The sequence below is a fragment of the Culex pipiens genome, chromosome 2 (assembly GCF_016801865.2).
Source record: "Culex pipiens pallens isolate TS chromosome 2, TS_CPP_V2, whole genome shotgun sequence".
Classification (NCBI taxonomy): domain Eukaryota; kingdom Metazoa; phylum Arthropoda; class Insecta; order Diptera; family Culicidae; genus Culex; species Culex pipiens.
The window spans coordinates 197029826-197052476 of NC_068938.1; the positions used below are offsets into that span (position 1 = coordinate 197029826).

At 33.5% G+C, this 22651-nt stretch overlaps 1 protein-coding gene across 2 annotated transcripts in view; it reads right to left on the reverse strand.

The window, feature by feature from the left end:
• Nucleotides 1-577: 577 nt before the first annotated feature.
• The window catches only part of LOC120430841 (growth factor receptor-bound protein 2), a 146899-nt gene continuing 124825 nt past the window's right edge, over nucleotides 578-22651 (reverse strand). For both annotated transcript variants that reach the window (XM_052707465.1, XM_052707466.1), the window contains 3 exons: nucleotides 8710-8807; nucleotides 8360-8645; nucleotides 578-2258 (listed from right to left, as the gene is read on the reverse strand). In XM_052707465.1, coding sequence (XP_052563425.1) covers nucleotides 2085-2258; nucleotides 8360-8645; nucleotides 8710-8807 — 558 coding nt within the window. In that variant the 3' untranslated portion in view covers nucleotides 578-2084. The remainder of the gene's footprint in view (nucleotides 2259-8359; nucleotides 8646-8709; nucleotides 8808-22651) is intronic.

Here is a 22651-nt window from a genome sequence, read left to right on the forward strand (position 1 = left end):
TTCTCAGTTGTCCTTTTTTGAACATGGGACAATTATGCGTAGAACGGCAGTGCGGTACTGAACAGGCTGAATACCGGGTAGCAAAGTGAAATATTTAGATTTTGAAGCACATTTGATTTAAATCAAAAATTCTTTCAGTGGCTTCAAAAAGGCAACAACCGGCACATGCTGATTCCTTTTGGGGCTGAAATTCGTTAAATTGAATTCAATACAGAATATTTTATAGTGATGATCAATTTTCTTCGAAAATGATCAACGGTTTCACCTTAACATTAGTTGAGTTAAAAAGGCCACTGAATCCACTTTGTAAATGCCGGCCCCAATACTCTTCACAGGTGTTCCCCTCAGGAACAGGGAAAGATTTACTTTTTACATAAGGCCTCCACGACTATTTTTTATCAAAAATCAGTGTTTTGAATGTAACATTTTAGAGTTAAGTTTAGTTTCTATCAATTGCTTTCTTTCTTTTCTATTGTGCACAACAAAACAACCGTTTGATTTCTCTTTTTTACTGTTATTATTTATCTCATTAATTACTAGCATTCATAGTTCATGTTTCTGCAGTGTTTGCGGTTGATGTTGTTTTTGTATAATGTGTGTGTGTGTGTGTGTTCTTTAAATGTATGTTTTTTTTTTCTTCTGAAATTGTGTGTTGTTTTGTTTTGCTGTTGATTCCTCTCGCTACTTCTAGTATTGGGTATAGTTAATAGTCGTTTTTTTCTTCGTAATTGTATTGGATTTCTGGGTTTTTCTGGGTGCCTCCTCCCAATCTACTATTTTACTCTCTTTCCCCTTCTTGCTTCGCGCCTTTGTGACACCAACATTGAGTGCTACCTTTATTCGGTGTTTGGGTGAAAGTTGGCACTTTCTAGTTTTGTTTTCAAATCTCGCGCCACTTTAGGAAAATTTGTAATGGGTGATGAAAAGATGATCAGCACCTGCTTGTGAGGTCACTCGAAGGGCTGCGCTCGCCCTTTACGTTTTGAGGATATTTCATAATCTTCTCTGGTTCACTTAAAAGGCTAAAAGTTGTTGGGGTTGTTTGTTTATCCTTTTGTGGCTTTAAATTATTGTTTCTATACCATAGTTATGATTTTGCGGGAATTTAAAATGGTGACTTAACAAAACTTTCAAGACTGGTTTTACCACGTTTATTCCCTTCAATTTAAAGTCTACTTTATACGGTGTAAGTGTTTGTTGTGTCTGCATGTGTGTGATTTTTCCTCCATTTATTTTCGAACCGTCGTTTTTTTTTTGTTCTTCTTTTGTGTGACTGTTTACACTTACAAGCTAGTACACATAATGACAAAAATTGCGCTCTAAACTGTCAAACTAAAAATTAGTCAAATCTTGCTCCTACTTAGTGGGTGTTTAAATGAAAGATTAGAGAAAGAAAAATAGATTGTCAACTAATTCGTCATCTACAGCAAAAAACGGGAAGTTGATTACAGAAGCACTTTTTTTTTAAGAAGAAAGTAACTTTCTCTATGAGATAAAAGAACTATAAACAAAAAAATACACCTTTTTGAAATATTTCACAATTTTATCTTTTAACTGTAAACTACAGAGGGTAAGCTTTCTGGTGTCTCTGGTGAGTGTATCGCGTTTTTGTTTTGTCTCCATTTTTTGTTTGTTCTCTAGAAAAACCTCAACACATATTGATTGGCAAACCTAGATATAAAAACACCTGAATTTGATTTCTTTTGATTCCGTGTGTATAATATATATATGATTCGCGGACAATTTCTTAACCTCCGTCACTCTTTTATTACGCCCTTTTCACTTTCCATCCTAATCGTCAATGTACAGTTATTAATCAGTATTCGTTCCCCGTTCGGTTCCTCGATTTCTTATTGGCTTCCGGCAGGATTGTTGGCCCCCGGGACGGGGGCCGGCCACGACACGACGTCGGACCGTTTTTCCATCCCCCGCCCCACTTTTTTTTGGGACCGCTGCCTCTTGATTATTTTTTAAACCGGATTTTCACCGCTTTTTCTTTTGTTTTTTTTCTCTGTTTCCTCAGTTAAACATTAAAAATATATAATATTTATATAGCAAAAAAAAATTAATAAAATACTTATATCTTATGAATGGTAGGGCGCTACGTATATTGCTGGGAAGAGTCCTTTCCGGTTGCCGATTTCGCCGTTCCACCAGTGCTCGTCCGAGCGGTCCGTCACCGTGATGACGTCCCCTCGCCGGAAGTCCAGCTCGCCGGACTCCTGGGCCACAAAGTCGTACAGCGCTTGCACCAACATCTAAAATAAATTTATAAGAGTTAGTTGAATTGTGACAAATTACTTAATTTTATAACATTTTCCTGCGATTTAAATGAGCTGAAGAAACATTAAAAAAAATGGTTCATAAAAAAATTATAATGATGATTGAAATATTTTTTCGCAAGAATGTTAACTAGACAATTTTGGTACAGGTTACTAAATTACGCAAGAAACAAAAATGTAAGGTTTTCTAAAAAATGTGTCCTTCCTTAAAAAAATAGTTTACATTAAACCTTTGCGCGAATTAATTAAGCTTGAAAAAATCCCAGAATGCATAATGTCCAACACTCCAAAATATGACTAGACACGAACAGTTGTGTATGAAATAAATGAATATCCATTTGAAAAATATAGACCATTAAAATAAAAGAGTTGGCTGAAATATTTCATGAATACATTTTATTTCTTTGGTTGATTCCTGAAATATTTCAGCCTAAACTTGTTTTTTCTTTTACAACCACTAGATCATTTTGTACATTTTTGGGCCCTTCTAGACAATTGAAGAGCTTATCAAAATGAACATTCTTATTCTTGAAAAACGAATTTTGGTCAATTCTATCAAAAGTTATGACCAAAAAACGATTTAAAAATGCTCATGCTCGTTTTCTTGGAATATAAATGTTTGTTTTGATAAGCTCTACAAATGTCTAGAAGACACCAACTCACTAAATCATAAGCTTGAGTTGTTAAGTGTTGGATGGTGTCTTTCACTTTTGGGGAAATTACTGTCAATGATGGTTCTGAATTCATTTTTCTGAAGACACCGAAGCGCTATCTCGTCATACCGCTAAAATAAAAATTCTGAGCCACCCTAAAATTTGGACCACCCTAATGCCACCATACCAAAAGATGCTATACCCTATTGACCCGGATCATTTGTCCCGAAGACACCAAAACTCTAAATCCTAACGTGTGGCCGCTACCAATTTTGTCACGCTATATTTCGGTTTCAGACCACTGTGCATTGTAGCATGTCAATACGATTCCTTTGAACACTTGTTTTGACCCTTTCTTTGTATTTGAGCATCATTTTAGTTTCGTTTGACCCAATGTCACCCCCGCTTAGAGGTAAGATTGATTTTCAAATTTTCAAACAAATTTTCAAATGATTGGCATATATGTGGCGTATATAGATGCAGGGTGCCCACTTAATTTGGGAAATCGGGAAAAAGTTGGGAATTTATGATTTTGAGTCGGAAATTCCAAGCACACTTGTTTGAAAATTAGTTTTAAACTCTTGAATAATTTTGTAATATTTTGTACAGTTTTCAAATTAAATTCACTCAATTCTGCTTTCGCAACTCACTTTAAATCAGTAACAATTCTTCAAAAGGGCGAAACCCTCAGATGTAAACAAACTGAGTTTTCGTTAGAATCATGTAAAGCGAACAAAACTGTTTCTAAAACACTCTCCAACATCTCAAAATTCCGAAACTACGTAGTTTTACAGGCAAAACACAAAAGGGCTAATCAACAACATCAATCAAAACAAACCAAATGGAGTATCCGCCCTTGTGTTTTCACCCAATCACGAGGGGCGAACGTAGTGTTTTCTGGAAGTTCCGACGTATATTTAGAAACACTAAATTTTCGTTATGATGTAGTGAATTTTAACCTGACAATCCTCAAAATGGATCAAAATGTATGTTTCTGATGTCTCTGACCAACACAAAAGGGCTAATCTATTGTTTACTTCTGCTTTGTGGCGTACCCTGACGGGCGATACCGTTGTTTTGGTTGGGTGGGTGGCGAATACGGTGGGGCGAAAATGTAGGCACGCTCATCAAAATGGCGTAATTTCTTTTTCTCAATTTTCAATAGCAAAAATACCTTAATTAATTCCAAGCAAGAGGTAAAGTAAATGAAAAACTAATATAAAAATAGAGCCTAATGGCCAGCTTAGAGTTATGGTTCTATTTTATTTTGTCACATAGATTGAATATTTGAAAACTGATTCCAGCTTGAGTTTGGCAATGGTTTTTTTTTTGGGTAAATATTTTTAATTGTTAAACTTAATTCATTTAATAATCTCAAATCTTTTTTTTCAAAATGTTGCCCTTGAACTTTTTTATGGGTAAATTACCTACTAAAGATAAAGCTTGATTTTCAGTTTTCGGAAAACTTAAAAATCGAATAAAATCCAAAATAACAAAAATATGTTTTGAAAACATGAAGCAAATATTCAGCAGTTCTCTACGAAATCGATCTTTTTTTATAAATTTAATATGTGTAATTTTTAATCATGCTGAAACTTTTATGGTGCTTTCGGTATGCCCAAAGAAGCCATTTTGCATCTTTAGTTTGTTTTGTGCGTCCATCCCGGGAATTCCCGGGACAAAAATCCCGGGATTTTTCCAAAACCGGGAATTCCCGAATCCCGGGATTTTCTATAATTTGTCCCGGGAATTCCCGAAATTGAAAAAAAAAATCATATTTTGGTCTGGAAATTCAGATTTGGTTGTGAAAATAGTAGAACAGTTGAATACTCAGTAATCAATAAAATTAATTAAAATTTGTATTCAGCAAATCTCAGCATTAAATTGGCTTTTTAGGAAAAAATATTATAATTTTAATTAACAGGTCCGCAAAATGCCTAGTGCTTTAAAAAAAATTCTCTTTTATTTTATTTTTTTTAAAGACTGGATATATTTACGTACCTATATTTTCGATTTTAAATTTGAAAGAAAAACAATCTCATATCAAATTATTTATAATCAAACACCGGCATCTAGGGCAAATAAGTACAAATGTAACGAATAAAGACAGCTATTAAAGCAAAAAATAATTGCATGACGTTTTAGATGACTTCGGTTAAAACAGGAACAGAACAAAACAATTTGTACTTCCTAATGTATTGCTCTAAAATTTCATATTTAGACTGTAATTCTGATTTTCCCTCGGTTGGCGGTAGTAACTTGAAGATAATTTGTAAAATATGTTTTATATAAAACAATGAATTCAAAACTTATCTGAAATTTTACATTGACTTATATCATTTTATTTATTTTCGTTTTTTGTTTTTTAGACATATAAAATAATTTTTTTAAGCTGTTTTGGTCATGTCATATAAAAATATATATAGAAGAAATAAAAATATAAAAGAATTCCAGAGTTTTTTTTTAATCGGTCCTATAAACATATGGAAGACAAAAGCTTATTGGACCTTTTCAAAAAAAAAAACTCAAGAATTATGTAATTTGATTCGCAAATAAAAAAAATCATACTGGAATTAAAAATATTAGTGGATTTAAAATCCTAAACACAGCAAACACAAAAAAAAAATAATTTCTTTTAGGTTATTTTAAAACTGTCGTCTTTGTTTAGATTGATGTGAGGATTATCACCAGTTGATATTATCAAGCTAATTATATGATTTTAAGCTTCAAAACATAACAAATGTAATGAAACATAGATTTTATTACTGATTCAAAAATTTCCCGGGATCCCGGGAATTCCCGGGATTCCAAAAATATTTTTCCCGTTTCCCGGGAAATTCAAAACCCGGGAAAATTGGACGCCCTAAGTTTGTCCATATAATTTTCCATACAAATTTGGCAGCTGTCCATGCAAAAATGATTTATGAAAATTCAAAAAGCTGCATCTTTTGAAGGAATTTATTGATCGATTTGGTGTCTTCGGCAAAGTTGTAGGTATGGATAAGGACTACACTGAAAAAATGATACACGGTAAAAAAATTGATGATTTTTAGTTTTTTTTTGTCACTAAAACTTGATTTGCAAAAAAAAACTATTTTTATTTTTTTTATTTGTTGATATGATTCAGGGGACATAAAATGCCAACTTTTCAGAAATTTCCAGGTTGTGCAAAAACAAAACTTTAACGAGTTATGAATCATTGAATCAATATTAAAAAAAAAAAACAGATATTGGTAACCAAAATTTTTAACATCATTTTTCGATGTAAAATCAAATTTGCAATCAAACAGTAGGGGAGAGTGGGGAGACTTGATCCCCGGGGACACTTGATCCCTAGCCTGTATCTCGTCAGCATGTGGGTAAAACAATTAGCTTTGTTCTAGAAAGTTGTGCGAAATTAACTAAAACTCATTGTAGAAAACAAAGAAAAAAAAATAAAAAAATGTTTAGATTGAGTTACACACATTTTTCTAAAACGAGCTGCAAAAAACTTCCAAGAGATCTTTTTTTATTTGTTTTGATATGTATAGAAAACACTCAAAAATTATTCAAAAAAATATTTTTTAAACATGAATTGCTTGATAAACTTATCAACTCCAAAACCCTTACGCATTTGATGTTAAATTTATCGTCATACTATTTTTACAATCAATTGTTGAAAAAAGTGCGTTTAGGGAGACTTGATCCCTGCATTTTTACAATCGCTGGAATCAGCCTCAAGATTAATTAATTGGGCTGGGTGTTCATACATAGTTTCCTTTAGTATAGTTGTACATAACTTATCGCAGTTTGAATTTTTTTTCAAAAGTTTTGTAAACAAAAATTTCTAGCTTTTGTAAACATGCTTAATTTTGTTCTAAAAAATAATATTTTAAGTTTTCAAATATTTTACATACTAAACTTGTTATATTTTGAACACAAACGTACAGGTTTTATGTAAAATTGCTGTAACTTATAGAAAATTAATAGTTTGGATGAAAAAGAAACATTTTGCTTAGGATTTCTTCAAAATGTTGAAAGGGGGATCAAGTTACCCCAAACATTTTTAAAATGCCGGTTTAAAATATTTTTTTAAAACGCTTGCCATGATTCGAAGAGTTCATCTGATGAAATACCCTTATTAACCAAACATAGATGAATGTTTAAGCTTTCAATTCATGCAAAAAGTTGTAGTTTTGTGAGAAATTGACAGAGTTATGTGCGATACAAAAAAAGGGGATCAAGTCTCCCCACTCTCCCCTACTTTAGTGAAATTTTGATAAAGTGCACCGTTTTCAAGTTATAGCAATTTTTAGGTTACCTTTGAAAAAATAATCTCAGTTATTCATTTTTTAAAATAATTGCCCATGTTTGCCCACCTTTGAAAAAAATATTTTTCAAAGGCTGAGAAAATATATCATGCTTTTTTTTAACTTTGTTGATACGAACCTTAGTTGCTGAGGTATTGCCACGCAAAGGTTTAAAAACAAGAAAATTAATATTTCCTAAGTCTCACCCAAACAACCCACAATTTTCTAACGTCGATATCTCAGCAACTAATGGTCCGATTTACAATGTTAAAATATGAAACATTCGTGAAATTTTTCGATCTTTTCGAAAACAATATTTTCATTTTTCTAAATCAAGCCTAATATTTCAAAAGGGCCAAACATTCAATATTACGCCATTTCCAGTTGAATTTAGAAAATACAGTCGACTCTCTGGTTGTCAATAACCAAGGGACCGTCGAGGAAGAGAAGCATCAGTTTACAGAACGATGGAAAATGAAGACTCGATTGAAATTTGTTTTTTCTTGCTGACCAGCTATAGAAGAGAATCATGGCAACGTCCAGCAAACAAAAACAAACTAATGTCAAACACCCTTCGAAGCTTCGTTTCTCAATGAAAAATGTCTATGCAAGCCATGAGAAAGTAAAATTATTGACAACCGGAATAGATATTTAAAGCAAATAGAATCCAAGGGACCGTCGAGGAAGAGATCCTTCAAGCAAGAGAAAATATCGAGGAATAAAGACAATCGAAGTATGCAGTTTGAAGGGACTGAAGAATTCATCGGTACATGGAGCTGGAGCATTATTGATATCGAGAAGATCGACAGCCAGAGAGTCGACTGTAACATGGAAGTTATAAGTATTGTTAATCTTTCGATTATTTTTCAAAGACAAGTTGTTTGTGTTTCTACTCTGAATTATAATAATGAATTTCCATTTTTAAAGTATTTAATATAATTAGTTGTTCAGTTTCTGAGTTTACAAAAAATGCCAATAGTTGGATTTTTTAAATTAATTCAGATTTTTTTTCGGAGGTTGATATTAACTTTTCTTATTGAGAGTTTTTTGTTTGAAATTCAGATTAGAAATGCCTATTATATGAGCTTTCTTGAAAAGTCTGGAAAAAATCTCTCTCTCTCTCTCGATTGCTCACCTCTTCCGGCACCATGTCGCGCAGTTTGACCTCCTGCGAGCGGGACACGCTGGCCGTCCGATGGTAGTCGACGAGTTCGTTCAGCGAGCTAAACTTGACGACCCAGAGGAAGAACTTGCCCTGCGCGTCGCGCAACACCTTAAAGTGCTGCACCCCGTCCGAGCACTTGACCGACAGGCTGAAGTCGCCGGGGCTGGACTCGCTGATCCGTATCAGGAAGGCGCCCTCGTGTTTGTTCGACAGCAGCTTCTCGGCGTCGGCCCGCGTGATCCGGCCGTAGTACCAGCTAGGAGAGAGAGTTTTTAATTACAGCGAATCCAAACATTCACCATCGTCGGGGATTTACTTACTCGTGATTTTTCATCTCTATGTAGTTGCTCGGTATGAGACCTTCCTTCCCGTCCAGCTCTGCCCGGTACCAATTCATGTCGTCCTCCATGTTCAGGATCTGTGTTAGGGTGTGAGATGGAGAGATGAGAAAAATTAGTTACAAGTTGGTGGAAAAAAAGTAGAGGTCTCGATGGATGATGATGTAACAAGAATCGCTGGATAATCTGTCTGCTGGGTGGTATCGATTGAGTGTAGTAGAACCGTACCTGTGCCCACAGACAGACAGTCCTCAATAGTAGGATCATTGAACCAAACATAAACCTCATTACATTGGAGAACTTGTTGAAATATTTAATGAAAAAAGAATGAATCGATTTTCTCTGTTTTAAGTAAAAATAGGTAGCTATTTTCCAAAGCAAAATTTGTATTTGTTGGTCTATGATTTCGCATGGAATTAGTATTTAAAAAAACCGTTTGTTCATAGATGAAAATTAAAACTTTCATGTATTTTAACAACATTTCAGTTTCTAATGTTAATTGTCTTTGTACAGAAATAATTTAATAAAACATATCAAAATTATATTTTTTTTTGTTCATGTTTACATTAAAAAAAACTTAATTTTAACAACATTAAATCAATAAGCACCTAATCAAAAAGGCATTGGGCTGATTTTTTTTCTGAGCTGAGCAAATTTGATAGCAATTTTGCATTATTGGATTTCTATTCAAGGCTCCATACAGTTTTGCGGCCTGGTCATACGAAATTGGTATGTGGATATGGATATTTGAAAATCTGTATCTTGAGAAGGGATTTCCATGAAAAAGGTGCAAAAAGGGTTTTTTTTTCCGAAAAAAAGACTTTTTTCTTATAATGTTGAATCCGTAGCTTGTTATTACAATTCGGATACATATTTTTATTTTATTTTTAATATAGAGAATTTTTTATGTCTTTTGCTATAGTTAAGGATGATGCAAAAACCTAAAGTAATTTGCTTTCAAAAATGACTTAACCCATTGTTTGATAAAGTGCCCCGTTTTTCGAAAAGTGCGCATTTTTGTTTTTATTTAAAAATTCTTAAACAATATTTTTTAAGAGCTGAGGAGCCCGACATTTGAAAATGTTCAAAAAAGTGATGTCAGCCCTTTGCTTTGGAAAAGTTAATCACGAATTAGAAAAAAAAGTTGAAGACGAGTAGAAAATTTCACAAAAGTTAAATATTTGGACATGAAAAATCGAACCATTACTTTCAAAGCTATCGCGAGTTGAAAAATTAGGGCTAATTAGGTGACACTGATAAAAATTCAATGATAAATTTTTCATGAAATTTAAGCTGAAAATTTTATAACTCAGCAAGAAGCAGTCCGACCAACAATGTCAGAAAATAGTAGTTTATGCAACAAGTTGCAAAAAGAGGATTTTTTCCGCACGAGTCGTACATTTATCCAACGAGGTTCACCGAGTTGGATAAATACGAAGAGTGCTGAAAAAATCATGTTTTGCAACGAGTTCCATACAACATTTTTTGCAATTCCAAAAAATACACACTGAGTGAAATTTTATGTCAATTTTTCATGTATTTTGTCAATAAATCGTTTAAATAAAAAAACTGAAAAGTTCAACTTTTCAGCACCCATTTGAGTGCTGAAAAGTAGAACTTTTCAGCATTTATTTTTAAAAGTGTTGCTATTCGATTCTGTTATTTTTGGTACAGAAAAGTAGGCTATTTCGTCGTTCAAGAATGACAGGAAAAGTAAGTAGTTTCACGACGGAATTGCAAAAATAAAATTGTAGCTCTTTGTAAATATTTTTTTGCAGGAGAGCTTTTTCTTTATCAAGTATGTTTAAATTGAAAAAAACTGGTAATGTTAGAAAAAAATCACCTGAAGATGTCTATAACTAGAAAACACAGCACCTAATTATAAAAAAATACTGATACTGATTTTGCTTCTAAAATGGTAATTTATGCAACAAGTTGCAAAAATGTTTTTTTTGTTTTTTTTTTCAAAAAATCGGGTCTTGCAACGAGTTGCATATAACATTTTTTTTGCAATTCTGTTGCGACGGAGCAACCTCCTTTGAATGGAAATTTAAGTCAAATTTCAATGTGTTTAGTCCAGGGGTGCTCAATGTTTTTTGAATCCGGGCCAAATTTGAAGCTCAGATGAGGCTGCGGGCCAAATTTACAATTTTTTTCAGCCCTCGCCGTAAATAATCGTTGAGAGCCAGAATTTCAACTGTTCAAGGGAAAAAATGTTAGAAAATTATTCAAGCTGTTATAGTTTTTTTTTTTCAAAAGAAGTAAGATTTGCCCAAAACAACATTTTAGAAAAAAAACTCTCACAGCCTAACAGTTCATCGGAAATTCACTAAAATTCCAAATAATGCTCAAAATGATTCTAAACGCAGAGGAATGCATTTTTAATAAAATTCAGCGATTGTACTTGAAATTTCATTGATATTTTGTAGTTTTCTTTTTTTTAATAAACTAATGTTTGCCCCCAATTACTCGAGCCAAGCCTTATTCCTCCGATTTCAACATTTTGTCTGCCTTCATCAGAAGGTAGTAAATCAGATTCGTTACACCCAAAGGAAATATATATCTCAAAATCTGCAACAGTGGATTTGCTGCAGAAAATGTCACATTTTATAACATTTTTTGCAGCAAGCCCGTAGATCATTTTTGCCCGCGTGTAAACATTTCAGCGATCTGCAGTTCTCACCAACACATATAAAGCTGGCCCGTCCAAGAGCAACAAACCAAACAGAAAAATATGTTGGTGCTCTTTCACTCACATTTCATCAAGCGTCCATGGCGCGGTGGTAGCGTGTCGGACCCATAACCAAGAAGTTGGTGGTTCAATCCTCGTTCTGTTATGGTTTTTTTTGTGAAACACAACCAAAAAGCCGTCGGTAATGTCGGTAATTGTCGATAACGGGCAAAAATGTCATACCCCTATATCGCAAAAAATGCATGAGGACAGTTTTCATGCAGATTCTGATATACTTTCATGCCGCCATGCATCACAATCATGCGACCGCCGTTTGGGTGTAAGTTAAATTTGAACGTTGTATAAATTTTTCTAAAATTGTTTGATGAAAGTTTTGACGATATTTACTAGTTTCACTAACATAGAAACGGATTAAATTGTTTTAATTATTAAGATTTTTTTATCAAAATATTTGTGTAGTAAAATGGGGATCAAAATATTAATAAATCATAAGTTTTTATTAATACAAAAAGACGAGCATAAAAAAGTTTGAAATAAACCTGAATTTCGAAAATGTATAAAATCACTTCACAAGTGGTCAACGGGCCATTTCACATGATCATTCAAAATGGGTCCGCGGGCCACAAAAAATCACCTCGCGGGCCACGTTTGGCCCGCGGGCCATACTTTGGTCACCCCTGGTTTAGTCAATTCACCGGTCAAATCAAAACAATGTTGGAAAGAACTGATTTTCAATAGAAGTGCTGAAAAGTTCAACTTTTTAGCATTCATTTCAGTACTGAAAAGGCGAACTATTCAGCCCTTGTTTTGAAAAGTTTCTGTTATTTTTGGTAGAGAAAAGTGGGCCGTTTCGTCGTTCGAGAAGGACAGAAGAAGTAAGTAAACTATAGTATCAGAATAAACTGTTTTTTTTTTTCAAATGTTTTTTTAATCTCCGACACTAGTAATTGAATTATCCTAACGGCGAAAGATGCCTTTCAAAAATATCTCGAAAATTAAATTAAAAACTTATTTTGGGAATTCAACTTTTAGTAATATACAACTTTGCCGAAGACACCAAATCGATCAGAAAATCTAATATAGAAACTAACTCTATCTAATATAGACTGATGATGCAAAATGGCTTCTTTTGACATAAGGAAGTACATGGACAATGTTTCATCCAAATAAAAAAAATATACATTATTAAAAACCTCGGTCCCTGGAACATCGAAGCTGGCATGGTAAACTAAAGAATAGAAAGAACAACTTCATGTTGCACTTTTAACATCTCGTTATATTTTTTCATGACCCGAGCAAACGGAAATAACTTGGGTATAACATTTTTTGTTATTTATAACAAGATTTGTCATTCGTTGCAATGTTTTTTTTTTGTTACTGGATTGTTATTGTAATAACAGACTAATAACATTTTTAGTTATTCTTCGAACAAATCTTTGTTATTCTTTTTTGCTATTTTAACAAGTAATCCGATCATCCCAATAACAGTTGGAGGTATTCTTCCATAACAAAAAAATGTTATTGCAAAGTTGATTTGGCTTTCAACCAATAACAGACCAATAACAAGTTTTGTTTTGATAACATAAAATGTTATTAAACCCTTATGCAAAAATGGATTTTTCAAGAAGATTCCATAACACGTTCTGTTATTTTAACAGTATTTGTTATTGAAATTGCATGAATTATGTTTTTATCGTCTGCCCGGGGAGGATATCAAATCAAAAATATTTTTCAAATTAAATGTGATTATAGTCTAACTTCAACAGAAAATATTTGCAAACAAACCAGTGCAATTGTATCACAATCTCGATCACAATGAAAACTCTACCATCCATTCTAAAATGTATCACGCATTTATCTTGAACAAGATTAAAAAATCCCAAAAACCCCATTTCCAAAACAAACAACCATCGACTGGCTGTGCCAGAAATAAAAGAGTAACTAACATCTCCCCAGTGCCGGAGGGTCAAAGGGAGCGGGGTCACGTTTACACTGTTGTGTCCACCATCAGCTTTATCAGCTTACAACACCCATTTGGCGATAAGAAACCAAAGAGACTCCTTTTCGCTTGCACGTGGCGCCACACTGGGGTCGACTGTGGTGATCAAAAAAAAAGTAAAAAAATCAAACATTAAACTTAACTTTTCTTTTTCTCAATATTGCAAGGTGTTATTGCCCGATTGTATAAAACGGTCATCTGGGAGCAATGTGAACGGACCAAATGGTTCTCGATTAGGTCGAATTGAATCGACGATATAAATAACGTTCAACGCAAGGACTGAGCAGGCCATGAAACCGGCGTGTGATGGTGACGGCAGATTCTTCCGATGATATCGAAAGGATGGGAGAAACATAAACATCATTGATGGGTCGTCGTTAAATTACGAGTTCCAATTGGAAAGCTTCTATTCGCGTAAAATAAATCATACTTTAAGAAATTGAGAATTATTAAAATCAAATTTTACGTCATTTAGGGCCACCCCACTCCTGTCTCAACCCGTATGTTTGTTTACGATTGGCCCCGGCGGAATGTTTCGCCATGGCCCGTGCGTGCGTTATTCCGAAGTTATTCTATTTCTGATCTGGGCCACCACCGTCGTCAACAGCAAACCCGCAGAACAATTTCAAACATATTGGACGAGACAGCACAGCCATGGCACGGAGTTCGGTTATCAACTTTTCACCACACCAGGAGTGCGACGAGAAGCGCCAACTTTTTGGCATCTTTTTAACCTAAAGTGTTTGGGGCGAAACTTGCGATGCGATACCCGAGCAGGTGGGGATAACTGAACAAGTTCCTGTTATGTTGACGCACAGGATTTGCTATTGGGGAACCAAAAGCAAAATGCGTTTTTTTTTTTATTTTTTCAAATAAAATGTCACTTTTTTCATACTAATGGAGACTATTGATACTAAATGAAAATCTAAATTTAGATTAAAAACGCTACGCATAAATCTCCCACGGGTCATCTCAATGAATTTTTTTTTTACAGAAGTGTTTTTTTATTTTGCATGGTACCTGCTAATAAAGTTTTAAATGTTTTAAAAATAGCTACACAATTGTTAACCTTAAAATGAAATGTCATATAACGGAAGTCATGTTGAATGTTCAAAATAATTTGTAATTTTTAAAGTAATCTTATTTATTTTGTCGTTTATGAGTCATTCGGACCAAAATAACATTTTTATCAGAAATTTTTGAGAACATCAAAATAATCGACCCTTTGTGCATTTCTGGAGTTTTTTTTAAAAAGGTCCAATAAACCAAAATTTCACTTTTTGCATTTTGGGTGATTTTCAATACCCCTGACTCAAGGCGGTTTCAAAAACACCCAAAAAGCAAAAACTGGAAATTTGGTTTATTGAACTTGAAAAAAAAAACTCCAGAGTTGTTTCAAAAAATAAAATGGACATTTTGCAAAAATGTTGTACATACAATTTTGCTTAGCATTCCAAGGCCACAAAGAGCAAAGTGCCATCGAAAAATTTCGGAAATATTTATTTGTTCCCAAATGATTCATTGGAAGCTTAAAAAACAGTCAAAATTATCAAATGATGTGAAAAATAAGACAACCCGGGCAGACGGTAATAACAAAATTCATGCCATTTCAATAACAAATACTGTTAAAATAACAAATAATGTTATGGAATCTTCTTGAAAAATTCAATTTTGCATAAAGGTTTAATAACTGTTTTTGTTATCATAACAAAATTTGTTATTGGTCTGATATTGGTTAAAAGCCAAAACAACTTTGGAATAACATTTTTTGTTATGGAAGAATACCTCCAATTGTTATTAGGATGATCGGATTAGTTGTTAAAATAACAAAAAATAATAACAAAGATTTGTTCGAAGAATTACTAAAAATGTTATTAGTCTGTTATTACAATAACAATCCAATAACAAAAAAATCATAACGACGAATAACAAATCCTGTTATACATAACGTAAAATGTTATTGGCCTAGTATTTTCAAATATCAAAAAATGTTATTCGCAAGTTATTTCCGTCTGCTCGGGAAGAAACAATTTTGTAGAAAGTTGCAAATTGCTTAACATTTTGAAGATTTAGTTTTAACTGGGTTTTTGAATATGTTTGATTTGTTTAAAACACGAACAACAAGAATAAATCTGGAGTTTTTTTTTTAAAGTTTCAATAAACCAAATTTTCAGTTTTGGCTTTTTGGGTGTTTTTTAAAACCCCTGATTCGGACATACATTTCTCGGGTTTCGTTCCACTTTGATTGATATTTTACTCACAGAACTTTTTATATTGGGATATTGGTTTTACTGTAAAAAATAGGCAACCCTAAATTGAATAAGCATTTCTGAAAAAAAAGTTTCGAAAAAATGCGATTTTTTGACACAAATCCACCTGGGCGAGACCAGAGACTTTTTTTTGTCCAATATCGATAGTGCATCTTTATATATTTACAAAAACCTATAGTTTGAAAAAAATACACACCTGATTGAAATAGTTTTTGTATTGATTCCAAGCTATTGTAGAACATTTGTTAAAGACTTTTTCCAGTAAATCGAAAAAGTATTTATTATTTTTTCTTGTCTAAGAAAACATTGTTCCTAACATCATAATCTATCATTTTTTAAGAAGTGAGCACCCAAAATTCCTTGACATGACCTCAAAATGGGACAGGCTAATGTGCAAGGGCCAAATATCATTTTTTTATTGATTTTTTATTGGGAATTGGAACAACCATGTTTCAGCGTAATATTTTTATATTTTTGATTAGTGTTGGTTAGAACTAGGGGGATGGTAACTCTGTTCCGACTAAAGCAAACTGACAGCAGTCGACATTCCCGAGCAAATGGAAATATCATGTGAGTAACATTTTTGATACTTGAAAATGCTAGACCAATTATGTTATTTATAACAAGATTTGTTATTCGTCGCTATGATTTTTTTTTGTTCTTTGATTGTTATTGTAATAACAGGCTAATAACATTTTCAGTTATTCTCAAATCTTTGTTTTCCCGGGCAGACGGTAATAACAAAATTCATGTCATTTCAACAACAAATCCTGTTAAAATAACAGAAAGTGTTATGGAATCTTCTTGAAAAATCCATTTTTGCATATTGGTCTGATATTGATTGAAAGCCAAAACAACTTTGAAATAACATTTTATGTTATGGAACAATACCTCCACCGTTATTGGGATCATCGGATTAGTTGTTAAAATAACCAAAAACAATAACAAAGATTTGTTCGAGAAATAACTAAAAATGTTATTTGTCTGCTATTACAATAACAAACTAATAACAAAAAAACCATAACGACAAATAACAAATTTTGTTATAAATAACATGAAATATTATTGGCCTAGTATTTTCAAATATCAAAAAATGTTATTCCAAAGTTATTTCCATCTGCTCGGGTTATTTTTTGTTGTTATTTTTACAACTAATCCGATCATCCCAATAATAGTTGGAGGTTTTCTTCCATAACAAGAAATGTTATTTCAAAGTTGTTTTGAATTACAACCAATATCAACCCAATAAAATTTTTTGTTATAATAACATAAATTGTTATTAAACCCTTATGCAAAAATGGATTTTTCAAGAAGATTCCATAACAATTCCTGTTATTTTAACAGTACTTGTTTTTGAAATGGCATGAATTTTGTTATTACCGTCTGCCCGGGTAAGCACCCCTAGTAACATTTTTAAACTTACAGGTTTTATCATGGTTTTGGAAACCCTCATACGGCCTAAATAGGCTTTAATGGCCTATTTAAAACCCAAAATGTTACTAGGGACGGTTGTCAAATGAAAGCCCATAGCAACTCAATATTATGATTTGGAATTTTCAAGTTTTTCGCATTTTAAACGATACATTTATAAAAAATAACGTGATTTGTGCTCCTGATGGGAAATTTTAACATATTATTGGAATTGGCTGAAAATTGATACCGAAAAAAGTGACCCGAGCAGACGGAAATAACTTGGGAATAACATTTTTTGATATTTGAAAATACTAGGCCAATAACATTTTACGTTATTTATAACAAGATTTGTTATTCGTCGTTATGATTTTTTTGTTATTGGAATGTTATTGTAATAACAGACTAATAAAATTTTTAGTTATTCTTCGAACAAATCTTTGTTAATATTTTTTGTTATTTTAACAACTAATCCGATCATCCCAATAACAGTTGGAGTTATTCTTCCATAACAAAAAATGTTATTCCAAAGTTGTTTTGGCTTTCAACCAATACCAGACCAATAACAAATTTTGTTATGATAACATAAACCGTTATTAAACCATTATGCAGAAATGGATTTTTCAGGAAGATTCCATAACACTTTTTGTTATTTTAACAGAATTTGTTATTGAAATGGTATGAATTTTGTTATTGCCGTCTGCCCGGGGAATTTTATTTTTATCTGATTTTTCACAGGAATTGGTTAACTTGTTTCAAATCATTTGTTTTGCAACTCAACAATTAAATTATTTAAATAGTATGGGAATCAAATTGAAAATCGTATTTTTTTTTCGAAAAAATGTATGTGCCGCCACCGATAGTATGGGGAATATTGAGCAATGGACCAATCCAAGAACCAATCCCAATTTCAGACCTCAAAGTTGATGCTGTAATATTTTTTTCATAATATTAACAACAAATGTTGGCATTGAAAATACCTCCATTTTGAGATTCCCTCCTACTCGGGACTTCATGTTGGCAACAGAAATACTCGTGAGGGGGAACATTTGGGAATATATTTCATGATGAATTGAAACTGATTGCCACTGTCGTCATAAATGAAACAGTTAAGAGTCCCGGGGGTGCTATCGAATTATAATCTTGGATAAAGAGCCCTTTATTGTGACTAAATTCTTCGCCATAATGGGAGAAAAATATCGTAGAATACTTCAACGTTGTAATACAATAAAATGCACTGACATTGATTGAAATGCATTTTTTGGGTTAACAATCACAAGAGGCATAAAATTTTTGAGTTTAAAGTTACTGCCTTATTCGTTATTTACGTCATAACTAGTTTGAATTGGAAATATCCCGTGGTCGGTAAACATTAAAATCAGAATGTGAACACAACTTAATAGAAAGAGTGTGCCGTTCTTGCAGCATCGCTAGAACATTTTATATTTAATCGGAAAATACGTCGTTCCCTTAATACCTATTTGATTGGTGTGTTCCAACAGCAACAGACAAATGAATTGAGAAAATTGTCATGGGATTGATTCTCCACGTATACTCGAACAGACGGTAATAACTAAATTCATGCCATTTCAATAACAAATAATGTTAAAATAACAGAAAGTGTTATGGAATATTCTTACAAAATCCATTTTAGCATAAGAGTTGAATAACAGTTTATGTTATCATAACAAAATTTGTTATTGGTCTGATATTGATTGAAAGCCAAAACAACATTCGAATATTATTTTTTGTTATGGAAAAATACCTCCAACTGTTATTGGGATGATCGGGTTAGCTGTTGAAAAAAAAAAAAAGAAACAAAAAATAATAGCAATGATTTGTTCGAAGAATAACTTAAAATGCTATGAGTCTGTTATTACAATAACAATCCAATAACAAAAAAAAAATGATAACGGCGAATAAAAAATCTTGTTATAAATAACATAAAATGTTATTGGCCTAGTATTTTCAAATATCAAAAAATGTTATTACCAAGTTATTTCTGTCTGCTCGGGTATTGCCCAATTCCTACTCAAACCCTAAGGAGACATTACACCTCGAGCCAAACAGAAAAACGCACATTCGGTTCCGAGTGTTCGTCGACGATGGAGCACCGCCAGCCTAAACTCATGCTTCAGTGCATTATCCTGTTCGAGTTTCTGGCCGCCACGGTTCATGGCATCATGTGTCGTTCCGCAGCTCCCGATTCCTACAATTCGTGGCCAACGGAATTCTCCGGAAGCGCGAACCTGTTCCAGTTTCTACCACCTAATGCTGTGAACGTGAGCTGTGTGACGTTCCTGGGTACCCGAGTGCTAAATGTCCTCCAGATGGAGTTCAACTGTGACGAAACGGTCCGCAAGCTGCTCGAACCGATTCTGGCTGATTTTGGGAAGCACGACGCGTTTGGAGTTCGCAGCTGGAATCCGTTGCTTGTGGAGGCCTGCACCGGAGCGGCAGATCAGGACAATCTCGGTCCAGTTGGGTTGGAGCAGAACCCGACGCTGGCGATTTGCGCGAGCCAAACTCCCAGTCCGAACTGTTCGTACCGGGTGGACGTTCCGATTGCCTACAACAGCTTCTTCGTTAGTCTGGGGAACAAGACGACGCCTTACACCACGTGGTACGAAAGCAATAGAGTGATTCGTCCTGGTTTGTTCATTATAAGAACATTTAAGGTACCTCGGAATGTTGCTGGAGTTACCCGTCCGGAGGATACGTTGTGGATTATTTTAACACTCCTAGTGACTTCTTGGAAGATCTACTAAATTGTGCAAACAAAGGTGAAAATTTGAAGCATAAAGACAAATTCTTCTCGAAATGTTTTTATTTTATTTTATTTTCAATAAACCCCGAGTAGGGGTAGGGGCCCTTGGTTGCCCGGTAATAGATGGTAAAATACCATGAAATCAAACCAAAGTCTTGTATGTGGAAGGGCACAACAATACCAAACCATGTTATTCCAAGGGTAAAATAATACCTCAAAATAAAACCATTTCAATACCAAGTTGAGGTCTTCTGGATTTTTGTAACATTGCTTGAATACCAAAACTTGGTATTGCCAGGGTTTTATTTTTAGGTATTCCCACGCCCTTGGAAAATCATATTTTGGTATTCCTGTGGTCTTTCAAATACATGATTTTGGTATGATTTCATGATATTTTACCATCTATTACTGGGCAACCAAGAGCACATTATGGTCGCTGGTATTTGAACAAGTAATACCAAAATTTGGTATTTTCATACCATTTTTAGTGCAGCAGTTGCAGTTAGTGAAAAAACGAAAATGATCCATATGCAACAGCCAAATCTACTCACCTGATGATTCCATGTTGTTCTTAGTGATATTCTTCACCACATCGAATGCATTTGTTATTGATGAACGGCCTGTGTTTGAAGTTCTTGAAGCTTCTAAAAAATAACAAGTGTTATTTAAATGAAACTGGATTGAAATTCACCAAAATTCAATAATCAGTCAATTAACTCGTTGTTCAACGTTTTTAAAAAAAATCTTATAAAATAAATTGAAAATCAGCTTTAACATTTTTGGGTTTCAAGTCATTTTAGCGCAAAATTAATTATCTCGTAAAAATTTCCCATAGTTTCAGAGAAATTTGATAAAACGTTTCAATACCAAAATAATTCCAAAATGTGGCATCCTGACTCAGAAAATTTTCCACAATTTCAAGTCATTTTTTTTTAAGGGGGTATATCAAAAATGTTTAAAATCAAGATTGAAATTTCCGGTTTTGAGACATCATTAATTATTTTGTCACAATTTTCCCATAGTTTCAGAGGAATTTGATAAAGCACTTTAATACCAAAATAATACCAAAATGTGGCATCCTGACTTAGAAAATTTTCCACAATTTCAAGTCATTTTTTGAGGGGGTATATCAAAAATGTTTAAAATCAAGATTGAAATTTCCGGTTTTGAATGAAAGCATTCGCTTTGAGACATCATTTTAGCGCAAAATTAATTATTTTGTCAAAATTGGTCTAAATTTTACCATAGTTTCAGAGGAATTTGATAAAACACTGTAATACCAAAAGAATACCAAAATGTGGTGTTCGACCGTTGACAAATTCTGCAATTTTGCAATATCAAAACAATACCTTAAATTGGTATGATACCACATTTTGCTCTTGCATAATCCTTAAGACAAATTTTAAAGGGACCAGGAATACCGAAATTTGGTATTGATATCAGAGAAAGGTATTACTACGCATTTCCCTTGTTATTTACCCATGCTCGGGACATGTAATCTTGACTCCACATTTCTATGGCCAATAAATAAAAGTTCATAAATACGAGCTTACATATAATGTTCAATGTTATCAATGAGAATTAGGGAACAATGATAAAGTGGCACTCACAGGTCGTAGTTTCAACCAATCATGCTCATGTTTGGGAGCAAGGTGCACAGCAAAAAATCCGATGGTAAAAACGCATGCAAAAGCATGCACATCACCTTCGTCAAAATAAACACTTAATATTACACACTGCATGTACATTTTTTGCAAATACAAAAAAAAAGTTGCAACCGACGGGATTCAAACCCAGCACCACCAGTAAGGACTGGCGCCTTAGCCCACTCGGCCATCAGACCGATGAAAAGTTGTACAGATAAACACATATGAGCAACTCTCGCTGAAACCGTCCCACTAGATGCACATGTTCTCAAATCGTTACGGCAATATTCTCATTCGATTCAGCGCACCAAAAAACCATTAAAACAACCTTCGAACCATTGAAAATGTCAGCCGTTTTTGAGAAACTTACTCTTAATTTTGAATTTTGACCGTGTTCGCAACCACTTATCATTGCGCAACCATTTTCATTCGAAAGATTGGAAGATTTTGCATAAAATCAACTTGAGAAAAGTAGTGTAATGAAAAAGTTTTCGTATAGTTATTAACGGATGAAAGAAATTGGTTAAATTTCAGTTAAAAATATCCAAAGCTCAGACTTCAGAAATGAGCCTAATTTAGAGTCAAAACAAAGCAGGGTTGTATTTGAGCCGAATGTACAGTCATATGAGGCAAATCTGGACATATAGGGTGAATAGGGACAGCTATTTCAACTATACTTTCACTCATCAGATCATATTTTTAAATGTTTATGTAAAAACATACATAAACAAACAAGTTTCTAAATTTTATGCAATTAAGTACTCTGAAAACTAATGTCCTTACTTAGACTGTAGTCTCGATTCGCCACATTTCACTGAAGTAATATTTTATGTACAGAATTTGTTTTGGGAAGATCTGCTTTATTTGTTTAACCTCAATCGTGCACAAAAAAGTGCAAAGTTGAAATCAATATTTTTTGATCAAGTTAAAATTTTATGGGACTGTTGATACCATAAAAAAAGCAAAAAACTCGATTTTCGTCCAAATTGGACTACGGCCTTTCATTAGACACAAGTCAATTTACGATAAATTTACCTTAATTTGAGATTAAAAACTACCCCCAATGGAAAATTGAATGAAAAATTAACTAAAATTAAAACAAAAAAAGTTAAAAATGCCTTTACCCCACACACGGGGCAA